The sequence below is a fragment of the Ochlerotatus camptorhynchus genome, unplaced genomic scaffold, assembly GCF_037179485.1.
Source record: "Ochlerotatus camptorhynchus isolate MF236.1 unplaced genomic scaffold, CSIRO-AGI_Acam_v1.1 ptg000288l, whole genome shotgun sequence".
Lineage (NCBI taxonomy): Eukaryota > Metazoa > Arthropoda > Insecta > Diptera > Culicidae > Ochlerotatus > Ochlerotatus camptorhynchus.
This window is the reverse complement of record NW_027040777.1, coordinates 110913-135445: the sequence shown is the minus strand read 5'-3', so window position 1 is coordinate 135445 and position 24533 is coordinate 110913. Positions and strand designations below refer to the sequence as shown.

At 44.7% G+C, this 24533-nt stretch overlaps 1 protein-coding gene and 1 long non-coding RNA gene across 2 annotated transcripts; one reads left to right on the top strand and one right to left on the bottom strand.

The window, feature by feature from the left end:
* Positions 1–518: 518 nt before the first annotated feature.
* Positions 519–19950, top strand: LOC135706701 (uncharacterized). Its single transcript, XR_010518183.1, has 3 exons — positions 519–558; positions 613–984; positions 19862–19950. It is a non-coding gene; the product is annotated as an uncharacterized LOC135706701 (long non-coding RNA).
* LOC135706700 (NADH-quinone oxidoreductase subunit B 2-like) lies at positions 19856–21037 on the bottom strand. The gene is made up of 2 exons (XM_065228353.1): positions 20951–21037; positions 19856–20885 (listed from the first exon to the last, which is right to left on the bottom strand). Exon 2 carries the CDS (start codon positions 20874–20876, stop codon positions 20244–20246), a length of 633 nt encoding a protein of 210 aa, XP_065084425.1. The 5' UTR covers positions 20877–20885; positions 20951–21037; the 3' UTR covers positions 19856–20243.
* Positions 21038–24533: the final 3496 nt, after the last annotated feature.

The following is a 24533-nucleotide window of genomic DNA, read 5'->3' as shown; positions in this document are numbered from 1 at the left end:
ACATCGAAACTGCTGCAACCAGGTCAATCCATCGGTTGTGTAATATCACATTATACGATGTACATCGACTTTGCGAACAAAATTACATCCATTGATGTAATATTGTATCTGCTTTTTGCTATTACATCATTATTTCATACATCAGCTTGAATTACGTTGATCGATATTACATTTTTTTTTGCTGTGTAATAGAAGATTATAAAGCATAATTCAAATATTAAAAAAAAATCGATTTTACTCGAATCGATTTTTTTTCTTTCGATATTTTAGAGGATCGATTTTATAGTCAGTTTTAGAATCGATTCGACAACATCGATTTTTTGTTTCAAAACCCCCAAGAGCCTATTCACACTTTGAAAAAAAGGGTGCTGAGTTCACAGCTTTCTGAAAGTTGCCACTAGTTTCCACTTGGTGGCGCTGCGGTGTTCTAATCTACCCGCAGCTGAAAAAAAGGGTGCTGAAAAAAGGTGGTCAAAAAAGGGTGCTGGAGAAACTGGGTGCCGAATTCACAGAAGTATCTTGTCTTGTGCTGCTGGGCGAAAAATGCTGGAGTCAAAAGTAATATTGTTGATATTTTTATACTTGCCAAACTAAATCATTATTTTATTTTAGAGGAAGGGCTTGAACAAGTTGAAGGACGATTTGGAAAACTGGAGAGAGATACTATTGATTCTCTATGATTTATCTCAGTGGAAACTTCCTTACAGCCCGGTTATATTAGGCAGTACTATTTCCGTGTTTTATCTACTTCTGTGGTGGCTTGACTTGACCATCATTACCCAATTTTCTATTCTTCTACTATTGTGGATTCTTATCAACTTTTTTTATCCGACTATCGCGATAGTTTTCTTCAAACCCGAAAAATGGACAGGAATTCAGGAGAAACAACTGGAGATAGTTATTATTACGATTTTGGATTTAAGCGAATCTGCTACTGAATTTTGGAACACTGTTTTCTGGGACAAAAATAACAAGACAATGGCGGTAAGTTTAGCACCTATTTAAAAGCCCAATTATTGCGCATTTCTCATAGAACTCTACAAATACCCGCGTTTACCCTTATCGAAAAGTGTAATAAAAGTGCGAGTAGTTCCCGTGTAATCGTCTTGGCGTTCGGTGCACTTATTCCTTGCCTTCCCGCATAAATGCAAACCTTACAGAACATGGTTAAAAATTGTGGATAATCCCTGCTAAACTTTAACTCAAATGGTTGTGGAACTTTACATGAACGTTTGTGCGATAAAGATTTAACATTGTATATGATGGTTTTTTTTTTGGAAGTGGACCTTACAAATAATACTGCTGTTAAATAACCACTTCATTCGAGCAGCTAAAATGACGTTTACTACCACTCGAACTTTGAAATAAAACATTATTTTGAGATTTTTTCTTCTAGAACCTCGAGAAAAGTAGTCAAAATTGATGCGTTTCATAAAAAAATAGAAATTAGTTTGTCCAGTTTTGTGAAATCGCTGGTAGAAAGTCACGCCAAAACTGCTTGACAAAGTGGTCAATTGTACATTACCACCAGAATGGGGACAACTTGCATGCAAGTGCGCGAGCAAATGCAACATTATATTATTTTGTTCGCGCAAGAGGAAGAGGTGACAATTGGTTTCTTCCTCTTCTATTTCTATCTCTATCCTACGCACATGAAATCGGCCAATCAGGAGCTGGTTCAAGTTTGACAGAAAAGTGGTTCATTTTCGCCCCCGTATTGTCACCTCTTCTCTTAGGCGCAAGCAAATTCGCTATTCCAAAACTACCCAAATTTGATTCCACCCAGATCGGTCAAAACTGAACCTACCCAAAAATGGGTAAACTATGTTGGCAGTGACAAGTTGACATTGACATGAATTCGATCGACTTTCAGGGTGGCAAGTAAACCAGGAAAAATAATAATTTACAGATGCATGTCGTTCTTAAATGATGACGTTACGTTTGTATCCCTCACAGAATTTCCAGCCGAATTTTATGTATGGGGCGGGGCATAAATTATCTTTTGCGCAGAATATGTAAAAAAGGAGGGACTTCAAATGTTAGGTATCAGATATGTTTTGTAGTGTCAGGTACTCTATTTTGTAATACAAAATACATGGCATGTTGAGAGATTGAGCTCGTGAGAGAGAATTTCTCTCTCAAATTTGAATTTTTTGGCTCTCTGGGGACTGGTAGTGAAGCAGGTAAAATTGTATGGGGAAAAATCATTTTTATTTAATTGTAGCTTGTTTAGCATTAATTTCCGGGAAAAAACTGAACGACAAAGCCCCTAACTAATTTCTTTAGGTTGTCGTTCACTTTGTTTGCACCGAAAGCGAATTATTTCCACTTCTCTCAATTTCTATATGGGGATTTTTATCACTTCCTACGAGCGGAACAGCGCCATCTCTGTGGAAAATGGTCGAACAAAATGATAAATTGTTTATTGCACAGGAGTCTAATTTGGTGCAGTTTAGAGGGAATATATACACACACACACACACACACACACACACACAAGAAAAACGGAGAAAAAAACAAAAAAGAAGAAAATGAGAAAACCCAAAAAATATGAAGGACGACGGCAAGACGCCAGAAATTGAAAACGGAGGAGCGAACGTGTTCGCAAGGAGCGGGATATTGCAGAGATCACCAGTGTTGAACCTGGAGGCAACAGCGAGTTCCAACAGCAGCAGTAAGCCCCAAGGTGAGCAGCAAGGACACCAAGGAGAGCTAGGTCTTATGCTAAGCCAGGTGTTCACACCGAAATCCAGCAGTAGCACACCCCAAGAAGGATTGCAGCTTGGGAAGACCAAATTGATGGAGGTCAGGAGGAGGATCAATGAACTCCATGACTTCATCAAGGATAAGAGCAACGTCCACAAGGCAATAAAGGAAATGGTGACGGGCATCAAATCCGCCATTATTGCTGCCGAACGTGAACAGGATGCGCTGAGGACGAGGTCCGTAACTGCCGAAAGGGCACTGATCGAGGCCAAGGAGAAAGCAGCAGCTGAAATACAGGAGACGCCAAAGGGACCTCGAAATCCACGCTCGGAGAAGAGGAAAAGGGAAACTCCAGGAGAGGAAGAGGAGTTGAAAAAAGTCAAGAACGACAAAGAAGACAACAAGGAGGAAGGCTGGCGTACCGTCGAGAAGCCAAAGGAGAAGTGGAAAAAACGGAAGGAAAAAGACATGAAGAAGAAAGCTGAACAGAAGAAGGTGATACCCAGGACTCGTCGGGAGCGAAGTAAGGGCGATGCTCTGATCGTCGAAGCTAAGGACAAAACGTCGTATGCAGCACTCCTCCGGAAGGTACGAGAGGATCCGGAGTTGAAGCAACTAGGAGAGAACGTGGTGAAAACCAGGCGAACCCAGAAAGGCGAGATCCTCTTTGAGCTGAAGAAGGATCCTGCTATCAAGAGCTCAGCCTTCAAGGAGCTCGTCGAAAAGTCTCTTGGCGAAGGGGCGAGCGTAAGAGCTCTATCCCAGGAGACAGTGGTCGAGTGCAGGGACCTGGACGAGATCACCACAGAAGAGGAGCTAAGAAGTGCGTTGAGAGTGCACTGCGATCTGGGAGATGTCCCGATGTCAATCCGCATGAGGAAGGCGTACGGCGGCATGCAAACGGCGGTTATACGGCTTTCAACAGCTGCAGCGAATAAGCTGTTGGAGACGGGCAAGGTCAAGGTTGGCTGGTCATTGTGCTCGCTGAAAGCCACTCCTCGGGTTACCAAGCAATTGGAGCGATGCTTCAAGTGCATGGGATTCGGTCACCAGGCGAGGAACTGCAATGGCCCTGACAGATCTGATCTGTGCAGGAAATGCGGAGAGAAAGGCCATATTGCAAGAGGCTGCACGAAGCATCCGAGGTGTATGCTCTGCAAAAAAGAGGACGGTAACGATCATACGACGGGAGGCTTCAAATGCCTAGCATACAAAAAGGCGATGGCAGGCCAACAGTAATGGAGGTAACCCAAATAAACCTCAATCATTGCGACATTGCTCAGCAACTGTTGTGGCAGTCGACAACAGAAACAAAGTGCGACGTTGCAATCATTGCGGAACCGTATCGAGTCCCTCCCGATAACGGTAACTGGGTTGCGGATAGAGCTGGGATGGCAGCTATACAAGTTATGGGCAGATACCCCATTCAAGAAGTGGTTGCGAGCTCATACGAAGGCTTCGTCATCGCCAAAATCAACGGAATCTTCATGTGTAGTTGTTACGCACCCCCCAGATGGACGATTGAGAAGTTCTACGAGATGCTTGATGGACTTACCGAAGAGCTGGTCGGACGACGACCGGTAGTCATCGGAGGAGACTTCAATGCTTGGGCAGTGGAGTGGGGAAGCAGGTGTTCCAATGCAAGAGGGCACAGTCTGCTGGAAGCTCTGGCAAAACTGGAAGTTATGCTGGCCAATAAAAGCACCAGCAGCACTTTTCGCAGAGATGGCCGAGAATCCATTATCGACGTTACTTTCTGCAGTCCGTCGCTGATGGCAAACATGGATTGGAGAGTGTGCGAAGGATATACCCATAGCGACCATCAGGCGATACGATATGGCATCGGTCAACGGAATACTGTGGCAGTACGGAGGACGAGAACTTGTGACCGAAAGTGGAAGACGAAAGCTTTCGACAAGGATTTGTTCGTTGAGGCACTTCGTGTGGACGGGAGTCCCGTAGATCTAAATGCGGACGAGCTGACAGAAACGTTAGTGAGAGCATGTGACACGACCATGCCGAGGAAACTGGAGCCAAATAACAGACGGCGTCCAGTCTACTGGTGGAACGAGGCACTTAGTACTCTCCGCGCTAGTTGTCTCAGAGCCAGAAGACGTGTTCAGAGAGCAAGAACGGAAGCAGACAGAGAGGAACGAAGAGAAGTGTTTCGAGCGGCCAGGGCCGCTTTTAAACGAGTGATTAAGCAGAGCAAGTCGAACTGTTTTAAGGAGCTGTGTCAAGACGCTGATGCCAACCCCTGGGGCGACGCATACCGAGTCGTGATGGCGAAGATCAGAGGTCCAACGATGCCCGCTGAAATGTGCCCAGAGAAGCTGAAAGTCATCGTGGAAGGACTTTTCCCGAAGCACGACCCAACAACCTGGCCACCTACACCGTACGGAGAAAGAGAGGGAGATAGCGTCGAAATCACCAACGAGGAGCTCGTAGTAGTGGCGAAAGGATTGAAGGTGAAGAAAGCTCCCGGTCCGGATGGAATCCCCAACGTAGCGTTGAAAGCGGCGATCCAGTCATCCCCGGACATGTTCAGGATGGTGCTGCAGAAATGCCTGAACGAGGGTCACTTCCCTGACAGGTGGAAGATACAGAAGCTAGTGTTGCTGCCGAAACCAGGAAAACCGCCGGGGGATCCAACATCATACAGGCCTATATGCCTGCTGGATACACTCGGAAAACTCTTGGAGAGGATCATCCTAAACAGGCTGACGAAATACACGGAGAGTGAGCACGGATTGTCGGAGAGGCAGTTCGGATTCCGGAAAGGGAGATCGACGGTGGATGCAATTCGGACAGTGGTCGAGAGAGCTGAAAAGGCGTCCAAACAGAAGCGGAGAGGAGATCGATATTGCGCCGTCATAACGATCGACGTCAAGAATGCGTTCAACAGCGCCAGCTGGGAGGCCATCGCCGAAGCACTGCATAGAATGAGGGTCCCTGACTACCTGTGCAGGATCCTGAGGAGTTATTTCCAGAACCGGGTTCTGGTCTACGAGACAGACATGGGACAGAGATCGATTAGGATCACAGCGGGAGTTCCACAAGGCTCCATCCTTGGTCCAACGCTCTGGAACGGGATGTACAACGGCGTGCTAACGCTGAAACTGCCCAAAGGAGTTGAGATCGTTGGCTTTGCGGACGACGTCGTCTTGACGGTAACAGGCGAGACGCTGGAAGAGGTGGAAGTGTTGTCAACCGAGGCAATCGACATGATTGGTAACTGGATGAAAGGAGCGAAGCTGCAAATAGCCCACCACAAAACGGAAGTGTTATTGGTCAGTAACTGTAAAGCGGTACAGCGGGCGGAAATCACCGTCGGGGAGCACACCATAGCCTCGAAGCGTGTGTTAAAATACCTGGGAGTGATGATCGATGACCGGCTAAACTTCAACAGCCACGTCGAATATGCCTGTGAGAAGGCTTCGAAGGCCATCAACGCGATAGCTAGAATCATGCCGAACAACGCTGGTCCCAGCAGTAGCAAGAGGCGTCTTCTGGCCAGCGTGTCATCATCGATACTGAGATATGGAGGTCCAGCCTGGGTTCCAGCGCTGGAAACGAAGCAGAACCAAAGGAAACTGAGCAGTACGTTCCGGCTCATGGCCATGCGAGTCGTGAGTGCGTACAGAACCATCTCGTCGGAAGCAGTATGCGTTATCGCCGGTATGATCCCTATCGGCATCACCCTGGCGGAGGACAGTGAGTGCTACAGGCAGAGAGAAGCCGGAAGAGTACGGAAAGTTGTGAGAGTGGAGTCATTGGCTAAGTGGCAACAGGAGTGGAACACGACGGAGAACGGTAGATGGACACATAGACTAATACCGATTCTTTCGACCTGGGTGAACAGAAAACACGGAGAAGTCAATTTCCACCTAACGCAGTTCCTGTCTGGCCACGGCTGCTTCAGGAAATACCTGCATCGGTTCGGACACGCAGCGTCACCCCTCTGTCCGGAGTGTGGCAACGTCGATGAAACGCCGGAGCATGTGGTCTTTGACTGTCCAAGGTTCGAGGCAGTGCGAACGGAGATGCCCGTCCTTAACGTGGAGAATGTCGTTGATGAAATGTGTCGAGAGGAGGACTCTTGGAATGCCGTCAGCAGGGCAGTCACACAGATTATGTCAGAGCTGCAGCGTAAATGGAGAGAAGAGCAGCGATCTAGCAACGCCAGCTAGCGCTGAGAGTACGACAAGTGCATGAGCACAGCCAACCCCCGAAGTAGTCGCTTCACAGTGGTCCCGGGGGGATCCAGGCAGAGGATAGAGTAAGGAATGGGTTTTAGTGGAGCTGCACTAGGCAACTAGTGGATACCACACCGTGCCACCTTCACTACAGGCCAGGCTTCTTGAAGCTTTCCTAAACCTTACTATAAAAAAAAAAAAAAAAAAATACACACACACACACACACACACACACACACACTCACACACACACACACTCACACACACACATGCAGACACACACACACACATGCAGACACACACACACACATGCAGACACACACACAGACGCACACACACACACTCACACACGCACATGCACACACACACACACACAGACGCACACACACTCACACACACACACACAGACACACACACACACGCACACACACGCACACACACACACACAAACATATATACACACACGCACACACACACACACACATGCACACACATACACACACACACAAACATATATACACACACGCACACACACACACACACACGCACACACTTACACACAGACACACACACACACACACACACACACACACACACACACACACACACACACTCACACACAGACACACACACACATATACACACACACACTCACACACAGACACACACACACACACACACACACACACACACACACACGCACACACACACACGCACACACACACGCACGCACACACACACACACACATACACACACACACACACACACACACACACACACACACCAAACGGAGGAGCAAACGTGTTCGCAAGGAGTGGGATATTGCAGAGATCACCAGTGTCGAACCTGGGGGTCACTGCAAATTCCAGCAGCAGCAATAAGTTTCAAGAAGAGCAGCCAGGCGTTGGGCTAAGCCAGATATTCACACCAATATCCAGTAGTAGCAAATCCCAAGAACTGCAGCTCGGGAGAACCAAAATGACGGAGGTCAGGAGGAAGATCGATGATCTCTATGTGTTCGTGAAGGATAAAAACAACGTACACAAAGAGATCAAGCAACTTGTGACCGGTATCAAATCCGGCATAACAGTGGCAGATCGGGAATGTCAAGAGTGGAGAAAAAGAGCCGAAAATGCCGAAAAGGCTCTGCTGGAGGCCAAGGAGAGCATAAGACTGGCTCAAGCACATGAGACGCCGAAGGGACCCACAAATCCACGTCCTGAAAAGAGAGATAGGGACACGCCAGGAGATGAGGAGGAGCCCAAAAAACGCAGGGACGACGAGGAAGGTATCAAGGAGATGGGAGAAAATGGTGCGTGGCGTAAAGTCGAGAACCAGAAGGAGAGGAAGAAAAAACAGAAGGAAGATGAAGTGAGGAAGAAGGAAGAGGAAGCGAGGAAGAAGGAAGAGAAGAAGAAGGAAGACAGGAAGAATAAGGAGAAGCCTAGGCCTCGTAGGGAGAGAAGCAAGGGTGACGCTCTGGTTGTTGAGGCGAAGGACAAAACGTCCTACGCAGCACTCCTCCGGAAAGTGAGAGAGGATCCGGAGTTGAAACAACTAGGCGAGAACGTGGTGAAAACCAGGCGAACCCAGAAAGGCGAGATGCTATTCGAGCTGAAAAGGGACCCTACGGTTAAGAGCGCAGCTTTTAAGGAGCTCGTCGAAAAATCTCTTGGCGAGACGGCGAACGTAAGAGCCTTATCCCAGGAGACAGTGGTAGAGTGCAGGGATCTGGACGAGGTCACAACAGAAGACGAGTTGAAAAGTGCGCTGAAGGTGCAATGCAACCTGGGAGACGTACCGATGGCAATTCGGTTGAGAAAGGCGTATGGTGGCACGCAGACGGCGTCGATACGACTTTCTTCGGACGCAGCTAACGAGCTGCTGAAGACTGGCCGAATCAAGGTTGGGTGGTCAGTGTGCCCGTTGAAAGCTATTCCTCGGGTATCTAAGAAAATGGAGAGATGCTACAAATGCATGGGCTTCGGTCACCAGGCGAGACACTGCAAAGGCCCTGACAGATCTGATCTGTGCAGGAAATCCGGAGAGAAGGGGCACGTTGCAAAAGACTGTACAAAGCAACCGAGGTGCATGCTCTGCAAAAAGGAGGACGGAAATGGCCATGTGACGGGAAGTTTCAGGTGCCCTGAGTTCAAGAAGGCGATGGTGGGCCAGCAATAATGAAGGTAACCCAAATAAATCTCAATCATTGTAACACAGCACAGCAACTGTTGTGGCAGTCAACAACGGAAACAAAGTGCGACGTTGCAATCATTGCAGAGCCATACCGAGTCCCTCTCGATAATGGTAACTGGGTGGCGGATAGAGCAGGAATGGCGGCCATACAAGTCATGGGCAGGTATCCCATACAACAAGTGGTGGCAAGCTCATATGAAGGTTTCGTGATCGCCAAAATCAATGGAATCTATGTATGTAGTTGCTACGCACCCCCGAGATGGACAATTGAGCAGTTCCATCAGATGCTAGATAGGCTCACCGAAGAGCTCATTGGACGGAGACCAGTCGTCATCGCAGGAGACTTCAATGCTTGGGCAGTGGATTGGGGGAGCAGATGTACCAACGCAAGAGGGTATAGCCTGCTGGAAGCTCTGGCAAAGTTGAACGTCAGTCTGGCCAACGAAGGAACCATCAGCACCTTCCGCAAAGATGGTAGGGAATCCATTATCGACGTCACTTTCTGCAGTACGTCGCTAATGGCAAATATGAACTGGACAGTGTGCGAGGAGTACACCCATAGTGACCATCAGGCGGTCCGGTACAGTATCGGCGAACGGACACCGGTGGAAATGCGGAGGACGAAAGTAAGCGAGCGGAAGTGGAAGACGAAGGCATTCAATAAGGATCTCTTCATCGAAGCTCTAAGGGTAGACAACAGCGTCCCGGGCCTAAGCGCGAACGAGTTGACCGAATCATTAGCAAGGGCATGTGACACAACTATGCCGAGAAAACTGGAGCCAACGAACAGGCGGCGTCCAGCCTACTGGTGGAACGAGGAAATTAGCACCCTCCGTGCTACTTGTCTTCTAGCCAGAAGGCGTGCTCAGAGAGCAAGAACAGAAGCAGACAGAGAGGAGCGCAGGGTGGTGTTCCGAGAGGCCAGGGCTGCACTGAAACGAAATATAAAGCTGAGCAAGTCAAATAGTTTCAAGGAGTTGTGCCGCGATGCCGATGCCAACCCCTGGGGCAACGCATACCGAGTTGCGATGGCGAAGATCAGAGGCCCAACGATGCCGGTTGAAATGTGTCACAACAAGCTGAAAGTCATCGTGGAGGGACTTTTCCCACAGCATGACCCAACGAACTGGCCACCTACACCATATGGCGAGGTAGATGAAGACAACGTTGAACAAGTCTCCAACGAGGAACTCATAGCAGCAGCGAAAGGGCTGAAAGCGAATAAAGCTCCCGGCCCGGATGGAATTCCCAACGTGGCGTTGAAGGCGGCGATCCAGACGTTCCCGGACATGTTCAGGATGGTGCTGCAGAAATGTCTGGACGAGGGTCAGTTCCCTGATAGGTGGAAGGTACAAAAGCTTGTGCTGTTGCCGAAGCCCGGAAAACCGCCGGGGGATCCTGCATCGTATAGGCCAATATGCTTGCTGGATACTGTAGGAAAGCTATTGGAGAGGATCATCCTCAACAGGCTGACGAAATGCACGGAGAGTGAACACGGATTGTCGGAGAGACAGTTTGGATTCCGGAAAGGAAGATCGACGGTGGATGCAATTCGGACAGTGATTGACAGAGCCGAGAAAGCTTCCAAACAGAAGCGGAGAGGAAATCGATACTGCGCCGTGATTACGATTGATGTGAAGAATGCATTCAATAGCGCCAGCTGGGAGGCCATCGCCAAGGCGCTCCATAGAATGAGGGTTCCAGACTACCTCTGCAGGATTCTAAGTAGTTACTTCCAGAACCGGGTCCTGGTCTACGTGACAGACACGGGGCAGAAATCGCTTAGAATCACGGCGGGGGTTCCCCAAGGCTCCATTCTAGGTCCCACGCTGTGGAACGGAATGTACAATGGCGTGCTGACGCTCAAGCTGCCCAAAGGAGTTGAGATCGTTGGCTTTGCGGACGATGTCGTTTTGACGGTAACCGGTGAGACGCTGGAAGAAGTGGAAATGTTGGCGGCCGAGGCGATAGATACGATTGGTAACTGGATGCAAGGAGCGAAGCTGCAGATAGCCCACCACAAAACAGAAGTGATGTTGGTCAGTAACTGCAAAGCAATGCAGCGGGCAGAAATTACCGTTGGAGAGCACACCATTGCTTCGAAGCGCATGCTAAAGTATCTGGGAGTGATGATCGACGACCGGCTAAACTTTAATAGCCACATCGAATATGCTTGCGAGAAGGCGACAAAGGTTATCAACGCAATAGCCAGAATCATGCCGAACAATTCTGGTCCAAGCAGCAGCAAGAGACGTCTTCTGGCTAGTGTGTCCTCATCAATACTAAGGTACGGAGGTCCAGCCTGGATTGAAGCGCTGAAAACGAAGCAGAACCAAAGGAAATTGAGCAGTACGTTCCGGCTCATGGCCATGCGAGTCGTGAGTGCGTACAGAACCATTTCGATGGACGCAGTATGCGTTATCGCCGGTATGATCCCAATCGGCATCACCTTGGCGGAGGACTACGAGTGCTATATGACGAGAGAAACCAGAGGAGTACGAAAAATGGTGAGAACGGAGTCGATGGCTAAGTGGCAGCAGGAGTGGGATGCAGCAGAGAACGGTAGATGGACACACAGGCTAATACCGACTCTTTCGACCTGGGTGAACAGGAAGCATGGAGAAGTCAACTTCCACTTGACGCAGTTCCTGTCTGGTCATGGCTGCTTCAGGAAGTACCTGCATCGGTTCGGACACACAACGTCACCCTTCTGTCCGGAGTGTGGGAATGTGGAAGAATCACCAGAGCACGTGGTCTTCGAATGTCCTAGATTTGATGATGTGCGAGAGGATATGCTCGCCCTTAGCACGGAGAATATCGTCGAAGAAATGTGTCGAGAGGAGGGCACCTTTAACACCGTCAGCAGAGCAGTAACGCAGATCATGTCAGCGCTGCAGCGAAAATGGCGGGAAGACCAACTAGAAAGTAGTAACGTGCTCACACAAGTGCGAACTGAAAGCCGAAGCCGGGAGAACTCTCCGTCAGAGTAGGCTGTATCCACAACCAGGGATAACCGAGTAGAACGTGACGCTGGGAGCTAAATGGCTCACAAATTGGAGAGACGATCAGCGAACTGGAAGCGCCAATTAGCTGAGGTAAAGTGAGGTGCGTAATGCACGGCCCCCTCCGAAGTAATACGACAAGTGGTTCCGGGGGAAAAGGGCAAGGCGTCTAAGGAGGTTTTAGTGCGGTAAGAATCCCACACACCGTGTCACCGCGACTGTGCGCCCAGTCGTCAGCGGTGGCACGATGGCCTTTTTGAAGGTTTCCTCCTTGCCAAAAAAAAAAAAAAAAAAAAAAAACACACACAAACACACCAACTGAGCTGTCATGGTGTGGAAATCGTTTAACCATCTTTTCCCATCACGGTGTTTCGTGAAAACCCATTAATGGGTAAAAAAAATACCCATTTTCAAACCATGTATGCTCGAATCATCGAACGCTCGACTGTTTCGGTCAAGTATTGCTTGCACTCCGTAATCGGTACTAGTTTTTTTCCCCTATTGAGGTTTTTTTTTTTCAATCCGCTTTCATACTGAGTGGTGTTGTAGTATACAACAGTGTAGTGAGCATCGCGGAATTGTAATTGCCGCTCAATCGTTCGAGAAAGGAAGCAGTCATTTTCGGCCGAGTCCGGCAGATGAGCTGTACATCTCTAACCAACAAGTTTCATCGCATCACGAAACGGCAAAATCAAGGTCATCGAGTTCACCAGCCGGCGAGCCAGCCGGTGCTTTGTTGCAAACACTCGAGGGCAACAATAGAACGATCATCACCATCATTCTCACATCAGGATAGATCATCGTCATCAGCCACACTCCGTGCGCTTGTGTGGAGAGTTAAGTAACAAACGGTTATCTTCCGTTCTCCGCAACCTGATTAATCTCCATACAGTGTTGATTAACTTTTCTGACACCTTTTTGTTTTTTCCTGAAAAAGTTTTCATTTTTTTTCTCTTTTTTTTTCATTTAGTTTTTTTTTGCAAGTTGATTAATCTCCCTATAGTGTTGATTAACTTTCCTGGCACTTTTTTTTTTCCATTTTAAAGGTTTTTTTTTATTTTTTTCTTGCTTTGTTGGATTAAGTATTATTTTTACCGTTATATTTTTTGGATAAGTTTATTGTTTTTCTTATTTTTTTTTTTTTTTTTAGTTATTATTATTTTTTTATTTATTTTTTTTTTCTCAACGCTTATATATATATAGGTATATATATATATATATATATATATTTCCTTTTTTATGTCGAAATCTGTTGCGGAGGTACTTAAGACCCCGCAATGGACGAAACCAATGATGGCGAGGGTATTTCGCTAGCAGATATCTCCGATGATGAGTCTGTTAAATCTCCATCATTCGAAAATCTGCTTCTCACTGAAGAGGAAATGGATACCTCAGGGGATTCTACTTCGGACCCCAAAACGAGCACTGGAGCTTACCCAAAGGTGATGTCTAAACAACAACCTCCTTCACCCCCTGCCCCCCCTTCTCCACCATCGCCCCCTCGTCCACCTGTTCCCCCTACTCCAACCGTTCCCTTAAAAATTTCTGCGACCCCCCGCCATAAAGCTTACCCAAGCGACTCAAAAGGTCCGTGGGTTGTTTTTTTCCGGCCCAAACAAAAACCTTTGAATATTTCTCGGATTTCGAAGGATCTGACAAAACATTTTTCGGCCGTAACCGATATCTTTAAGGTAACGTCAAACAAACTGCGCGTTACCGTTGATGACCTGAAACAGGCAAACCGGATTGTTGCCTGTGAGCTTTTTTCGATCGAATATCGAGTCTACGTCCCCAGTTGTGACGTAGAAATTGAAGGAGTGGTCACCGAATCGAGTCTGACTTGTGAGGATTTCCTGCAAGTCGAATCTTTCGGCATTTTCAAAAACCGTGCCCTCCCGAAAGTCAAGATACTGGACTGCATTCAACTGCAGTCAGTGTCGCACATAGGCACAAAAAAAGTATACCCTCTCAGATTCGTTTCGTGTGACCTTTTCAGGATCGGCATTACCTGACTACGTCACAATTGGGAAGGTTCGACTACCTGTACGCTTGTTTGTACCGAGGGTAATGAATTGCTTGAAATGCAAACAACTAGGTCACACCGCGGACTTTTGTTCCAACAAACCGCGGTGCGATCAATGTGGGGAGGAGCATACGGAGGGTCCTTGTCATGCTACCCCAAATGCGTTTACTGTAAGGATGCTCCGCATGCTCTGAGTGATTGCCCGAAGTACAAACAGCAGGGAGAAAAACTAAAGCGGTCTTTGCAAGCTCGCTCTAAGCGCTCGTTAGCAGAAATTTTAAAAACGACCGCTTCATCTTCCCAAACCACCCCAAAAAGCAACAACACATTCTACCTCCTGCCAGATGATGATCAGGGCTCTGACTCAGAGGTGGGTGAGAGTAGTCCTTTTGTCTTTAATGGCAACACGAGGAAGCGGTCCAAAATAAACGTCACCCAAAAACCTCGTAAGGCCTCTCGTATGGACTACCAACCTACCTTGACAAATTTAAGAGGTAGCGGAAATGTACCGAAACCCCCACCACCGGGATTTAAATCTTGTAATTTTAACAAGGACTTTCCGCCACTTCCGGGATCATCTAAAACCCCAGATATCCCAGTTTTTCAGCCAGAAAAACAGCTGAATAATCAGCAAGAACATGATGCCATGTTCACGTTTTCTGAAATTGTGGAGAGCATCTTCAATATATTCAACGTCTCTGACTCAACTCGGAACATTATTAATTTAGTGCTTCCATTCGTGAAAACTCTTTTGAAGCAACTAGCTTCTAGGTGGTCCTTCCTTGCATCGATCATATCCTTTGATGGATAATTTTCCGAATGAGGTCGGGGATATGATCTCTGTTCTTCAGTGGAACTGTAGAAGTCTTATACCGAAACTTGACACATTCAAATTTTTAGTTCACAACTCACTTTGTGATGCATTTGCTCTTTGTGAAACATGGCTTTCTTCAGACACCGATCTCCCTTTCCACGATTTTAACATTATTCGCCTTGATCGAGCAGATTCGTATGGAGGGGTGCTTCTCGGGATTCATAAGCTCCATTCCTTTCATAGAATCGATCTGCCTTCCGTGACAGGCATTGAAGTTGTCGCATGTCAGGTAAATATTCGAGGTAAAAGCCTCAGTATTGCCTCAGTATATCTTCCTCCAAGAACTGCGATTTCTCGCCAAGGTCTCTCAGATATCTGCTCAGCTTTATCTGAGCCTCGGTTGATATTAGGAGATTTTAACTCCCACGGTACAGGCTGGGGGGAACTGTACGATGACAACCGCTCAACCCTGATATACGACCTTTGCGATAACTTCAATATGACAATTCTAAACACTGGGGAAGTAACACGAGTGGCCAAACCTCCAGCAAGAGAAAGTAGATTAGACCTCTCCCTCAGTTCGAGTTCACTATCGTTGGATTGCTCGTGGAAAGTAATTCAAGATCCCTACGGTAGTGACCACTTGCCAATCAAAATTTCTATTACCAATGGTTCATCTTCCACTCGCTCGGTTGACATCGCGTACGACCTCACGAAAAACATCGACTGGCAAAAATTTGCGTCCGCGGTTCTCGGTGGTACTGATTCGGTTGAGATACTCCCTCCGCTGGATGAGTACTCCTTTTTATCGCGACTTATCGTTGACTGCACTCTTCAAGCACAGACGAAACGCGTTCCGGGTGTCTTCGTTCGCAAACGACCTCTCACTCCGTGGTGGGATAAGGATTGCACCGACGCGAACAGCGAGAAGTCCGCCGCGTTTAAACGCTTCCGCAAACACGGTAAGGTCGAGGATTTCGAGCGGTACACCGACCTCGAGAAAACTTTTAAGAGCTTGATTAAAGCCAAAAAACGCGGTTACTGGCGTCGGTTCGTCGATGGTTTGTCGAGAGAGACTTCGATGAGAACACTCTGGAATGTCGGCAGGAGAATGCGCAACGCGTCATCACCGGTCAACGAAGACAAGGAGTACTCAGACAGTTGGATATTCAGCTTCGCGCAGAAAGTTTGCCCGGATTCGGTGTCGGTTCAAACCAACGTTCGTGATAGTCCGTCGGGTAGTAACAAAATAGATTCTCCGTTTTCGATGGTGGAATTCTCACTTGCTCTCCTCTCATGTAACAACTCAGCTCCAGGAATGGATAGAATCAAGTTCAACTTGCTCAAAAATCTCCCAGACGTCGCGAAGAGACGCTTGTTGAACTTATTCAATCAATTTCTGGAGCACAACATTGTTCCGGATGATTGGAGGCAAGTAAGAGTTATCGCCATTCGAAAACCCGGTAAACCCGCGTCGGATTATAACTCGTACCGTCCCATCGCGATGCTGTCCTGTATACGGAAATTGTTGGAGAAAATGATTCTTTTTCGTCTAGACAAATGGGTCCAGTCGAATGGTTTACTTTCAGATACGCAATTTGGATTTCGGAGAGGCAAAGGAACGAGCGACTGTCTTGCGTTGCTTTCAACTGAAATTCAACTGGCCTATGCGCAAAAACAGCAAATGGGTTCAGTTTTCTTGGATATTAAGGGGGCTTTTGATTCTGTTTGTATCGATGTCCTTTCGGATAAACTCCACGATAGTGGGCTTTCACCAATTATGAACAACTATTTGAGCAACTTGTTGTCTGAGAAATATATGAGCTTTTCTCATGGAAACTCGACAACTTCACGAATTAGTTACATGGGTCTCCCCCAGGGCTCATGTTTAAGCCCCCTTCTTTATAATTTTTACGTTAAAGACATTGATGGTTGTCTTGATGAAAATTGCTCGCTAAGGCAGCTTGCAGATGACGGCGTTGTGTCCGTTATAGGGCCAAGTGCACCGGACCTGCAAGGACCATTGCAAGATACCTTAGACAATTTGTCTACTTGGGCTATGAAGCTGGGTATCGAATTCTCTCCGGAGAAAACTGAGTTGGTTGTTTTTTCTAGGAAGCATCATCCTGCACAGTTACAGCTTCAACTAAAGGGTAGAACAATCACTCAAAGTATATCTTTCAAGTATTTAGGTGTCTGGTTCGATTCCAAATGCACATGGGGAAAACATATTGCGTATCTAAAACAAAAATGCCAACAAAGAATCAATTTTCTTCGTACAATCACCGGAACTTGGTGGGGAGCACACCCGGAAGATCTTATCAGGTTGTATCGAACAACCATCTTGTCGGTTCTAGAGTACGGTAGCTTCTGCTTTCAATCCGCGGCGAAAACACATATCTTGAAGCTGCAACGAGTTCAATACCGTTGCCTCCGAACCGCGCTTGGCTGCATGCACTCGACGCATACGATGAGCCTCGAAGTACTCGCGGGTGTTCTCCCACTGACAGATCGTTTCGCTGAGCTGTCTTTCCGGTTCCTCATCCGTTGTGAAGTATTGAATCCTTTGGTAATAGAACACTTTGAGAAGCTGCTCGACCAAAATCCTCAAACAAGATTCATGAGTTTGTACTATGAGTACATGACGCTGGAGGTTGGTCCTTCTTCATTAATCTCCAATCGTGATTGCTTCCAAGCCTTCTATAGTTCCTCTGTAAATTTTGATCTGACCATGATGCAAGAAATCCATGGAATACCAGATCACCATCGGTCGATGGTTGTTCCCTCAATTTTTGCAATCAAGTACCACCATGTAAGTAACGATAAAAGATTTTTCACAGATGGGTCAACCATAAATGCTTCCACTGGATTTGGTGTATTTAATCAATTTCATAGCGCCTCCTATAAACTGCAGAAACCATGCTCCGTATACGTTGCGGAACTCGCAGCTATATTTTACGCAGTAGAGCGAATTGCCTCACTACCTTCTGACCATTATTTCATTTTTACGGATAGTCTTAGCTCATTGGAGGCTATTCGTTCAATGAGGCCGATGAAGCACTCCTCGTATTTCCTGCCTGAAATACGATCTAAACTGAGTGCTTTATCTAACTGCTCCTATACTATCACCTTAGCTTGGGTCCCATCTCATTGCTCAATTCCGGGTAATGAGAAAGCGGACTCATTGGCTAAGGTGGGCGCTATGGAAGGCGATATTTTTGAGCGACAAATCGCCTTCAACGAATTTTTCTCCATTGCTCGCCAGCAAGTTCTCATCAGTTGGCAACAAAAATGGAATGATGGTGAATTGGGAAGATGGTTACATTCTATTCTCCCACAGGTGTCGAACAAACCATGGTTCAAAGGGTTGGACATGAGCCGCGACTTTATACGCGTTATATCAAGGCTTATGTCCAATCACTGCTCGTTAGACTCGCACTTCTATCGAATTGGGCTCTCAGGCAGCAATTTATGTGCGTGTGGCAGTGGTTATCACGATATCGAGCATGTTGTTTGGTCGTGTACCTTACACCGTGTTGCCAGATCTGAGTTATCCACATCCCTCAGGGCCCGAGGAAAACAACCCGCGATACCCGTTAGAGATGTCTTGGCGAGCCGAGACCTTGACTATTTGAATTTAATTTATGTGTTTTTAAAACGGATAGATTTGAGGATTTAGAAGTTAGTGTCATCTTGTGTTCTCCCAAGTTGTTAGCTACCCATCGGTGTACCCCCATGTTTGTCTTTTTCATCAGAGTGTCGCCTAGTTCGAGATCAAGAGCACATTGCTCTCCAAACCTTGTGTTCACAATCCCTACCCTGCCATCCATTTGTTACAATTTGTTACCCCTAACCTCGAGATAGCCGCGAGTAATCGGCCCCCGCTTTACTAACGTTAGTTTTAAGTAATTTTGTTATCTAAACAATGAATATCGGCTCCGCAAAGCAAATGAGCCTGGAAAAATAAACGAATTATTAAAAAAAAAAAACCATGTATGCAGCTGTCAAAAAATGGGGGAATTTTGAAATCATAAAATGGGTGAAAAAATACCCATTTAAAGAATCAGTTCACGGTTGAATAATGGGTATATTTTTTACCCAATAATGGGTGAAAAAACACTTCGAAATTTTATCGTCTCATTTCCGTCATTGGGAATGCAAACCACGATGCAAACAGTTACTGTCCGCAGCAACGATCTCCGGAAAATATTAGAATCCAAAACGTTGGAGAGGCTTACGGATAAGTCAATACAATGGATAATTTGTATTATAATGTTTCGTGAAAAATTTGAGCGGAACACCTGCATTTATTTTCAATGTTTTAAAAACATTTTTACATCAACGAGCGCTTGCATCCTCCATTTGTAAAAATGGGTATTTTTTCACCCATTTTACGGTAAACACAATATAAGAAAATGGGTGAAAAAACACCCATTTATTGACAGACCACCCATTTACCCATTTATGAGTAAACCATAGTTTACCCATTAAATGAGGAGGGGCACTTTTAGCGGAAATGGGTATTTTTATACCCATTAATGGGTTTTCGCGAAACACCGTGTAGAGATTAGTGACGTTTAACGCACGCACACTAGCGGGGGCAACGCCGTGTAAAGTTGTTTATTATTTTCCTCTGGCTAACCTAAAAAATGTATGAAAGTAGATCTGTCAAAATGAGTTTGACATCGATTTATTATGTATTTTCCTCGGATATTCACTAACACGCTCTCATATATCGCACCAATACAACCAGACGTGAAAATCTCTATATCTTATGAGAAATGATTGCATATGTTTCATGTATGGCACCCGTTTATTAGAGTGGCTCTGCAACAGCTTTTGTTTTTTAAACTAATGTGTTTTCCTTTAATTTATTATTTTAAATTTGTGACAAAATAAATAACTTTTTATATTAACTTTCAGCATTTATTGAATGTTAGCGGAACGTTGTTGGGTTTAGCATGGATCGGAGCAAGTATGAACAACTTATTGCTTATTTACTTAATAACAATGATTGCTTGTCTATGGCCTGGATTTTCCCAACTGGAAGGATTTCAAGCTAAAATCAATATGATCAAATCGAAGATTTCTTTTAATAATATTTATGATAAAACCAAAATGTTCTAAGTATTTATATGTGTGGGTGTGCTAATCGTAGTTCATATCACTATAACTTTTCTCAAACATTGCACACACAAAATAAAAAAAATAAAGTTTATCCCAGTCATCATGTAATCAATCCGAAAATCCTGGTTTATTTACAGATATTTATTGCGCCTATCGATTACACAGCTCTTTAGTAGATTTACTTTCTGTACCACATTTGGAGGGTTTTCATTCTCTTGACCTTCTTTTGCAATTGAAGAATTCCATAAAGAAGTGCCTCCGCAGTCGGTGGGCATCCAGGAACATATATATCCACTGGGATGATTCGATCACAACCTCTGACAACAGAATAAGAGTAATGGTAGTATCCTCCTCCGTTGGCACAGCTTCCCATCGAAATGACCCACCTGGGCTCAGGCATTTGATCATAAACTTTTCTCAAAGCTGGGGCCATTTTATTAGTGAGGGTACCAGCTACTATGATAACATCAGCTTGTCTCGGGGAAGCTCGGAATACAACTCCGAAACGGTCCATATCGTAACGAGGGGCTGCAATATGCATCATCTCGACAGCACAACATGCCAAACCGAAAGTCAATGGCCAAATAGAACCTTTGCGACCCCAGTTCAGAATATCGTCCAAACGAGCAACAGTCCAGTCAGCCCAATTAGATTGTTTTGTTCCAAATGGCGAATAAGGCAACTTTTCCGGCTTATCACTTTCAACTACAGGAAGAGTACTTTTTTCGCGAAGGCTCACATTTGCTGCACCCTTCGGGATGATCAATTTCCAGTAATTCAGAAGAGTAGGGGTAATCGCTGAACGCATCATTTTGCACTGCTACGAGAAAAAGACACTATGAACTAAAATTTAGTATATATAACAACAATTAAAGATAATGTTACCACTATTTTGCACAATTTCGTTTGTTCAATTAGGAAGGTTTATGTAACCAAGCTGTACATAGCATTAGGTCCTAAGTAACATTGATCGATTCTCTTCATCGATTTTCTTTTTTATTAATAACTTGAGTAACTTCTAAACTTGTCGTATAAGAAGATAGATAATAACTAAGTTTTCTAAGAAGTCTTCTTTCATCGATCTGTGAGCTGAAAATAGCTGGGAATGTCTTAAAATGGCCGTGAGGATGGAAAGAGTAAGTCGTCGAAGAGAATCTGTCAATGTTACTGAGGACCTAATGCAATGTTCAGCTTGTAATGTCATTTTCGTTTTTGCGGTGTAGCTACCGGTGCTCACAGAAATTCAAAACAACCCAAAATTAAGTTCTTTTCACTCATCTCCCATGTTCCGTACGATACACGCTATTTCAAAACTACCCAAATTTGGGTAGAATCCACCCAGATCCGTCAAAACTGAACCTACCCAAAAATGGGTAAACTGTGTTGGGAGTGACAAGTTGACAAATGGACAACGTCGATCGGATTGATGTCAATGTTGTTCATTTGTCAACTTGTCACTCCCAACACAGTTTACCCATTTTTGGGTAGGTTCAGTTTTGACGGATCTGGGTGGATTCTACCCAAATTTGGGTAGTTTTGAAATAGCGTGTAAGCCAAATTTGGGTAAACCGGCTCAAAGTAGTTTGCATTTAAGGACGGCAAAAAAAATTACCCATCGCTAAGTTATTTTCAATTTTTTTCTACCCAACATTAAGTTCAATTAACTCAAATTTGGGTATTTCGCATATTACTCAATTTTGGCTTCTCGTACGGAACTAGACGGTTGAGTCGAATCTTTCGTTCTATTTTTGACAACAATAGCGAGAGGAAATGAAACGGGCAGAGGTCAAATAACTCAAATTCGAGTTTAAAAAACCCAAGCGGTGAGTAGTTTTGTTTTTCTGTGACACTGCCGTACACCGGAATAATAATTATTTTTAGGGTGTAGTCCTTCAAAGTTCCTCAAAAGTGAGTAAAAATTTACTCTCTTCGGTAATAGTGGAACTACTCTAAAGTGAGTAAACCTACACTGATAAATTTAACTATTCCTATTTTGCTTGAAATTTAGTCAATTTGAATATATATACAATGAATACATATCGAATGATTAAAAATTAATCCTCTCTTTCTAAAAATTAAGCATCTGATATTAATCCCAGTTTAATCATGGATGATTAGATTGTAGATTATCTTTTTTTGAATAAATTTTAACCATTTTTGAATCTATTTTAATATTTTTTGATTGAATTTTAATCTTTTTTGATTATATATCAGTATTGAATAAGAATAACATTTAATACTGGAAAGATTATTTCGAATTTAATCATGCATGTTTACTGCCGAAGTAATCATGGCTCGGACTCAATAAGGTGAAGCGGGAATCTGCATACTTTTTAAGCTTTTTTTATTTAATTTATCTTTGAGTGTATAGTTACTGACTTTTGAGTAATACTAGCATTTGTCGAAATCAGAGTAACTTGTACTCAGTTCTGACACAAACGAAGTGACAGACGACTTACTGGCGAAGAAATCCATTAAAATAATGTGGTTCACTGTGATAGAATTTTCTTGGAAGCTTGTGCCATCATCCACCAGATGGGTTAGTTTTTTTGTTTTGATTTGAACAAAGTTGATTTTGTGTACAATGATTCTTTGACAGTGTGCAAAGCACAAACGAAGTGACAGACGACTTACTGGCGAAGAAATCCATTAAAATAATGTGGTTCACTGTAATAGAATTTTCTTGGAAGCTTGTGCCATCATCCACCAGATGGGTTAGTTTTTTTGTTTTGATTTGAACAAAGTTGATTTTGTGTACAATGATTCTTTGACAGTGTGCAAAGAGTGCGTATCATTTTGTCATTTTTTTATGCATTTCAGTTTTTAGTAGAGTGAAAGAGATAGAACCAACAATAAATACGAAACTAACGATTTTAAATTGGCTCACCACTTTAGTAGCCTATTGGTCCCAAGCAAACGATTAACGTACCCTATTCTAGTTGACATTCTATTACTACACTATGTTTGTTTTGATTCGCTATGAAAGTTTGACAGATAACATCAGGGGTGTGTGGATTCATGCAGAACATGCAGGGGTTAGTGAAATAGCTTGGGACTGCTTGGGACCGTTGTTCTGGTACTGAGTGACCCAAAAATAATAATGATTTTCTTCGGGACCCAGTGGTCTTAGAGTTACCTCTATGATAGAACCAAAACATTCTAGTACATTCGGTTAAAATGCTAGTTCAATCTAGTAGTAGTGTTGCCATGTGGTACAATCCAGTAGTAGTGGTGTTGCCATGTGGTACACTGAAAAATTGCAATAGCAGGTTAGTCACCAAAGTTTTCGAGCCGCTCCGTCTGTCACTTCGTTTGTGGTAATAGTTCTTAACAACCCATTATTTGTAAGGTTCACTTCCAAAGAACCATAATACATAAGGTTAAAAATTTATCACACAAGCGTTCATGTAAAGTTCTATGACCATTTCAGTTAAAGTTTAGCAGGGATTATAAACAATTTTCAACCATTTTCGGTAATGTCAAGTTATGGTTCACTTTTATGCGGGCAATGCTCCCGACGCCAGGAAGGCAGCTCCCACACCTGGACCCTACATATCGACCCATGAACTAATTAACCGGGGACCAAACAAGAATTTGAAATGGTAATGGTTCTTAACAACCCATTATTTGTAAGGTTCACTTCCAAAGAACCATAATACATAAGGTTAAAACTTTATCACACAAGCGTTCATGTAAAGTTCCATGACCATTTCAGTTAAAGTTTAGCAGGGATTATAAACCATTTTTAACCATTTTCGGTAATGTCAAGTTATGGTTCGCTTTTATGCGGGCAATGCTCCCGACTGACGGCGGATCAGGGACAACGGCAGCACAAAAACCAGCGTATCGTGGTTCCGGGATAGGAAGTACGAAAAGAATGAACTCGCGGAAATACTTTCGGTAGAAAATTAACTTTATTAAACGAATAAAATAAACACGTTGTGTACGCGGCGATGGAAATGCTTGGAATGCAAAAAGTACAGTCAACACTCTTGTTGTTGTTTTGGCGCGATCGATAGGGCTGCGCGATAGAGCTGCGCGAGCGCAATAGGGCTGCGCTCGACTACCCACCGAGGGGTTCGCTGATGTGGAGCAGTGAAACAGTGCACGCTCAACACCGACGCCAGGAAGGCAGCTCCCACACCTGGACCCTACACGGATAGAAAACTCCTTATACCTTTTGGCAAATTTCCATTGCTGATTATTCATAAAATGTATAAGTCAACTAATATGAAGACGCCTTGCAAAAAGTTAATAAAGATCATGTGTCAAATGAAATGTATAAGCGGTCACACATACCTTTTATGCATTCTAATAGGACCTATGTGGTTTGTTTTATGGAATGTATAAGGCTGATGCTTTGGCAAAAATGTATAAGTGAAACACATGAATTAAATAATTGATTTTCGTTTCGTGTACATATCGACCCATGAACTAATTAACCGGGGACCAACGGCTTTACTTCCCT

Coding starts and splice junctions, on each gene's coding strand:
- LOC135706700 (XM_065228353.1), bottom strand. CDS start 20,876: ATGATGCGTTCAGCGATTACCCCTACTCTTCTGAATTACTGGAAATTG.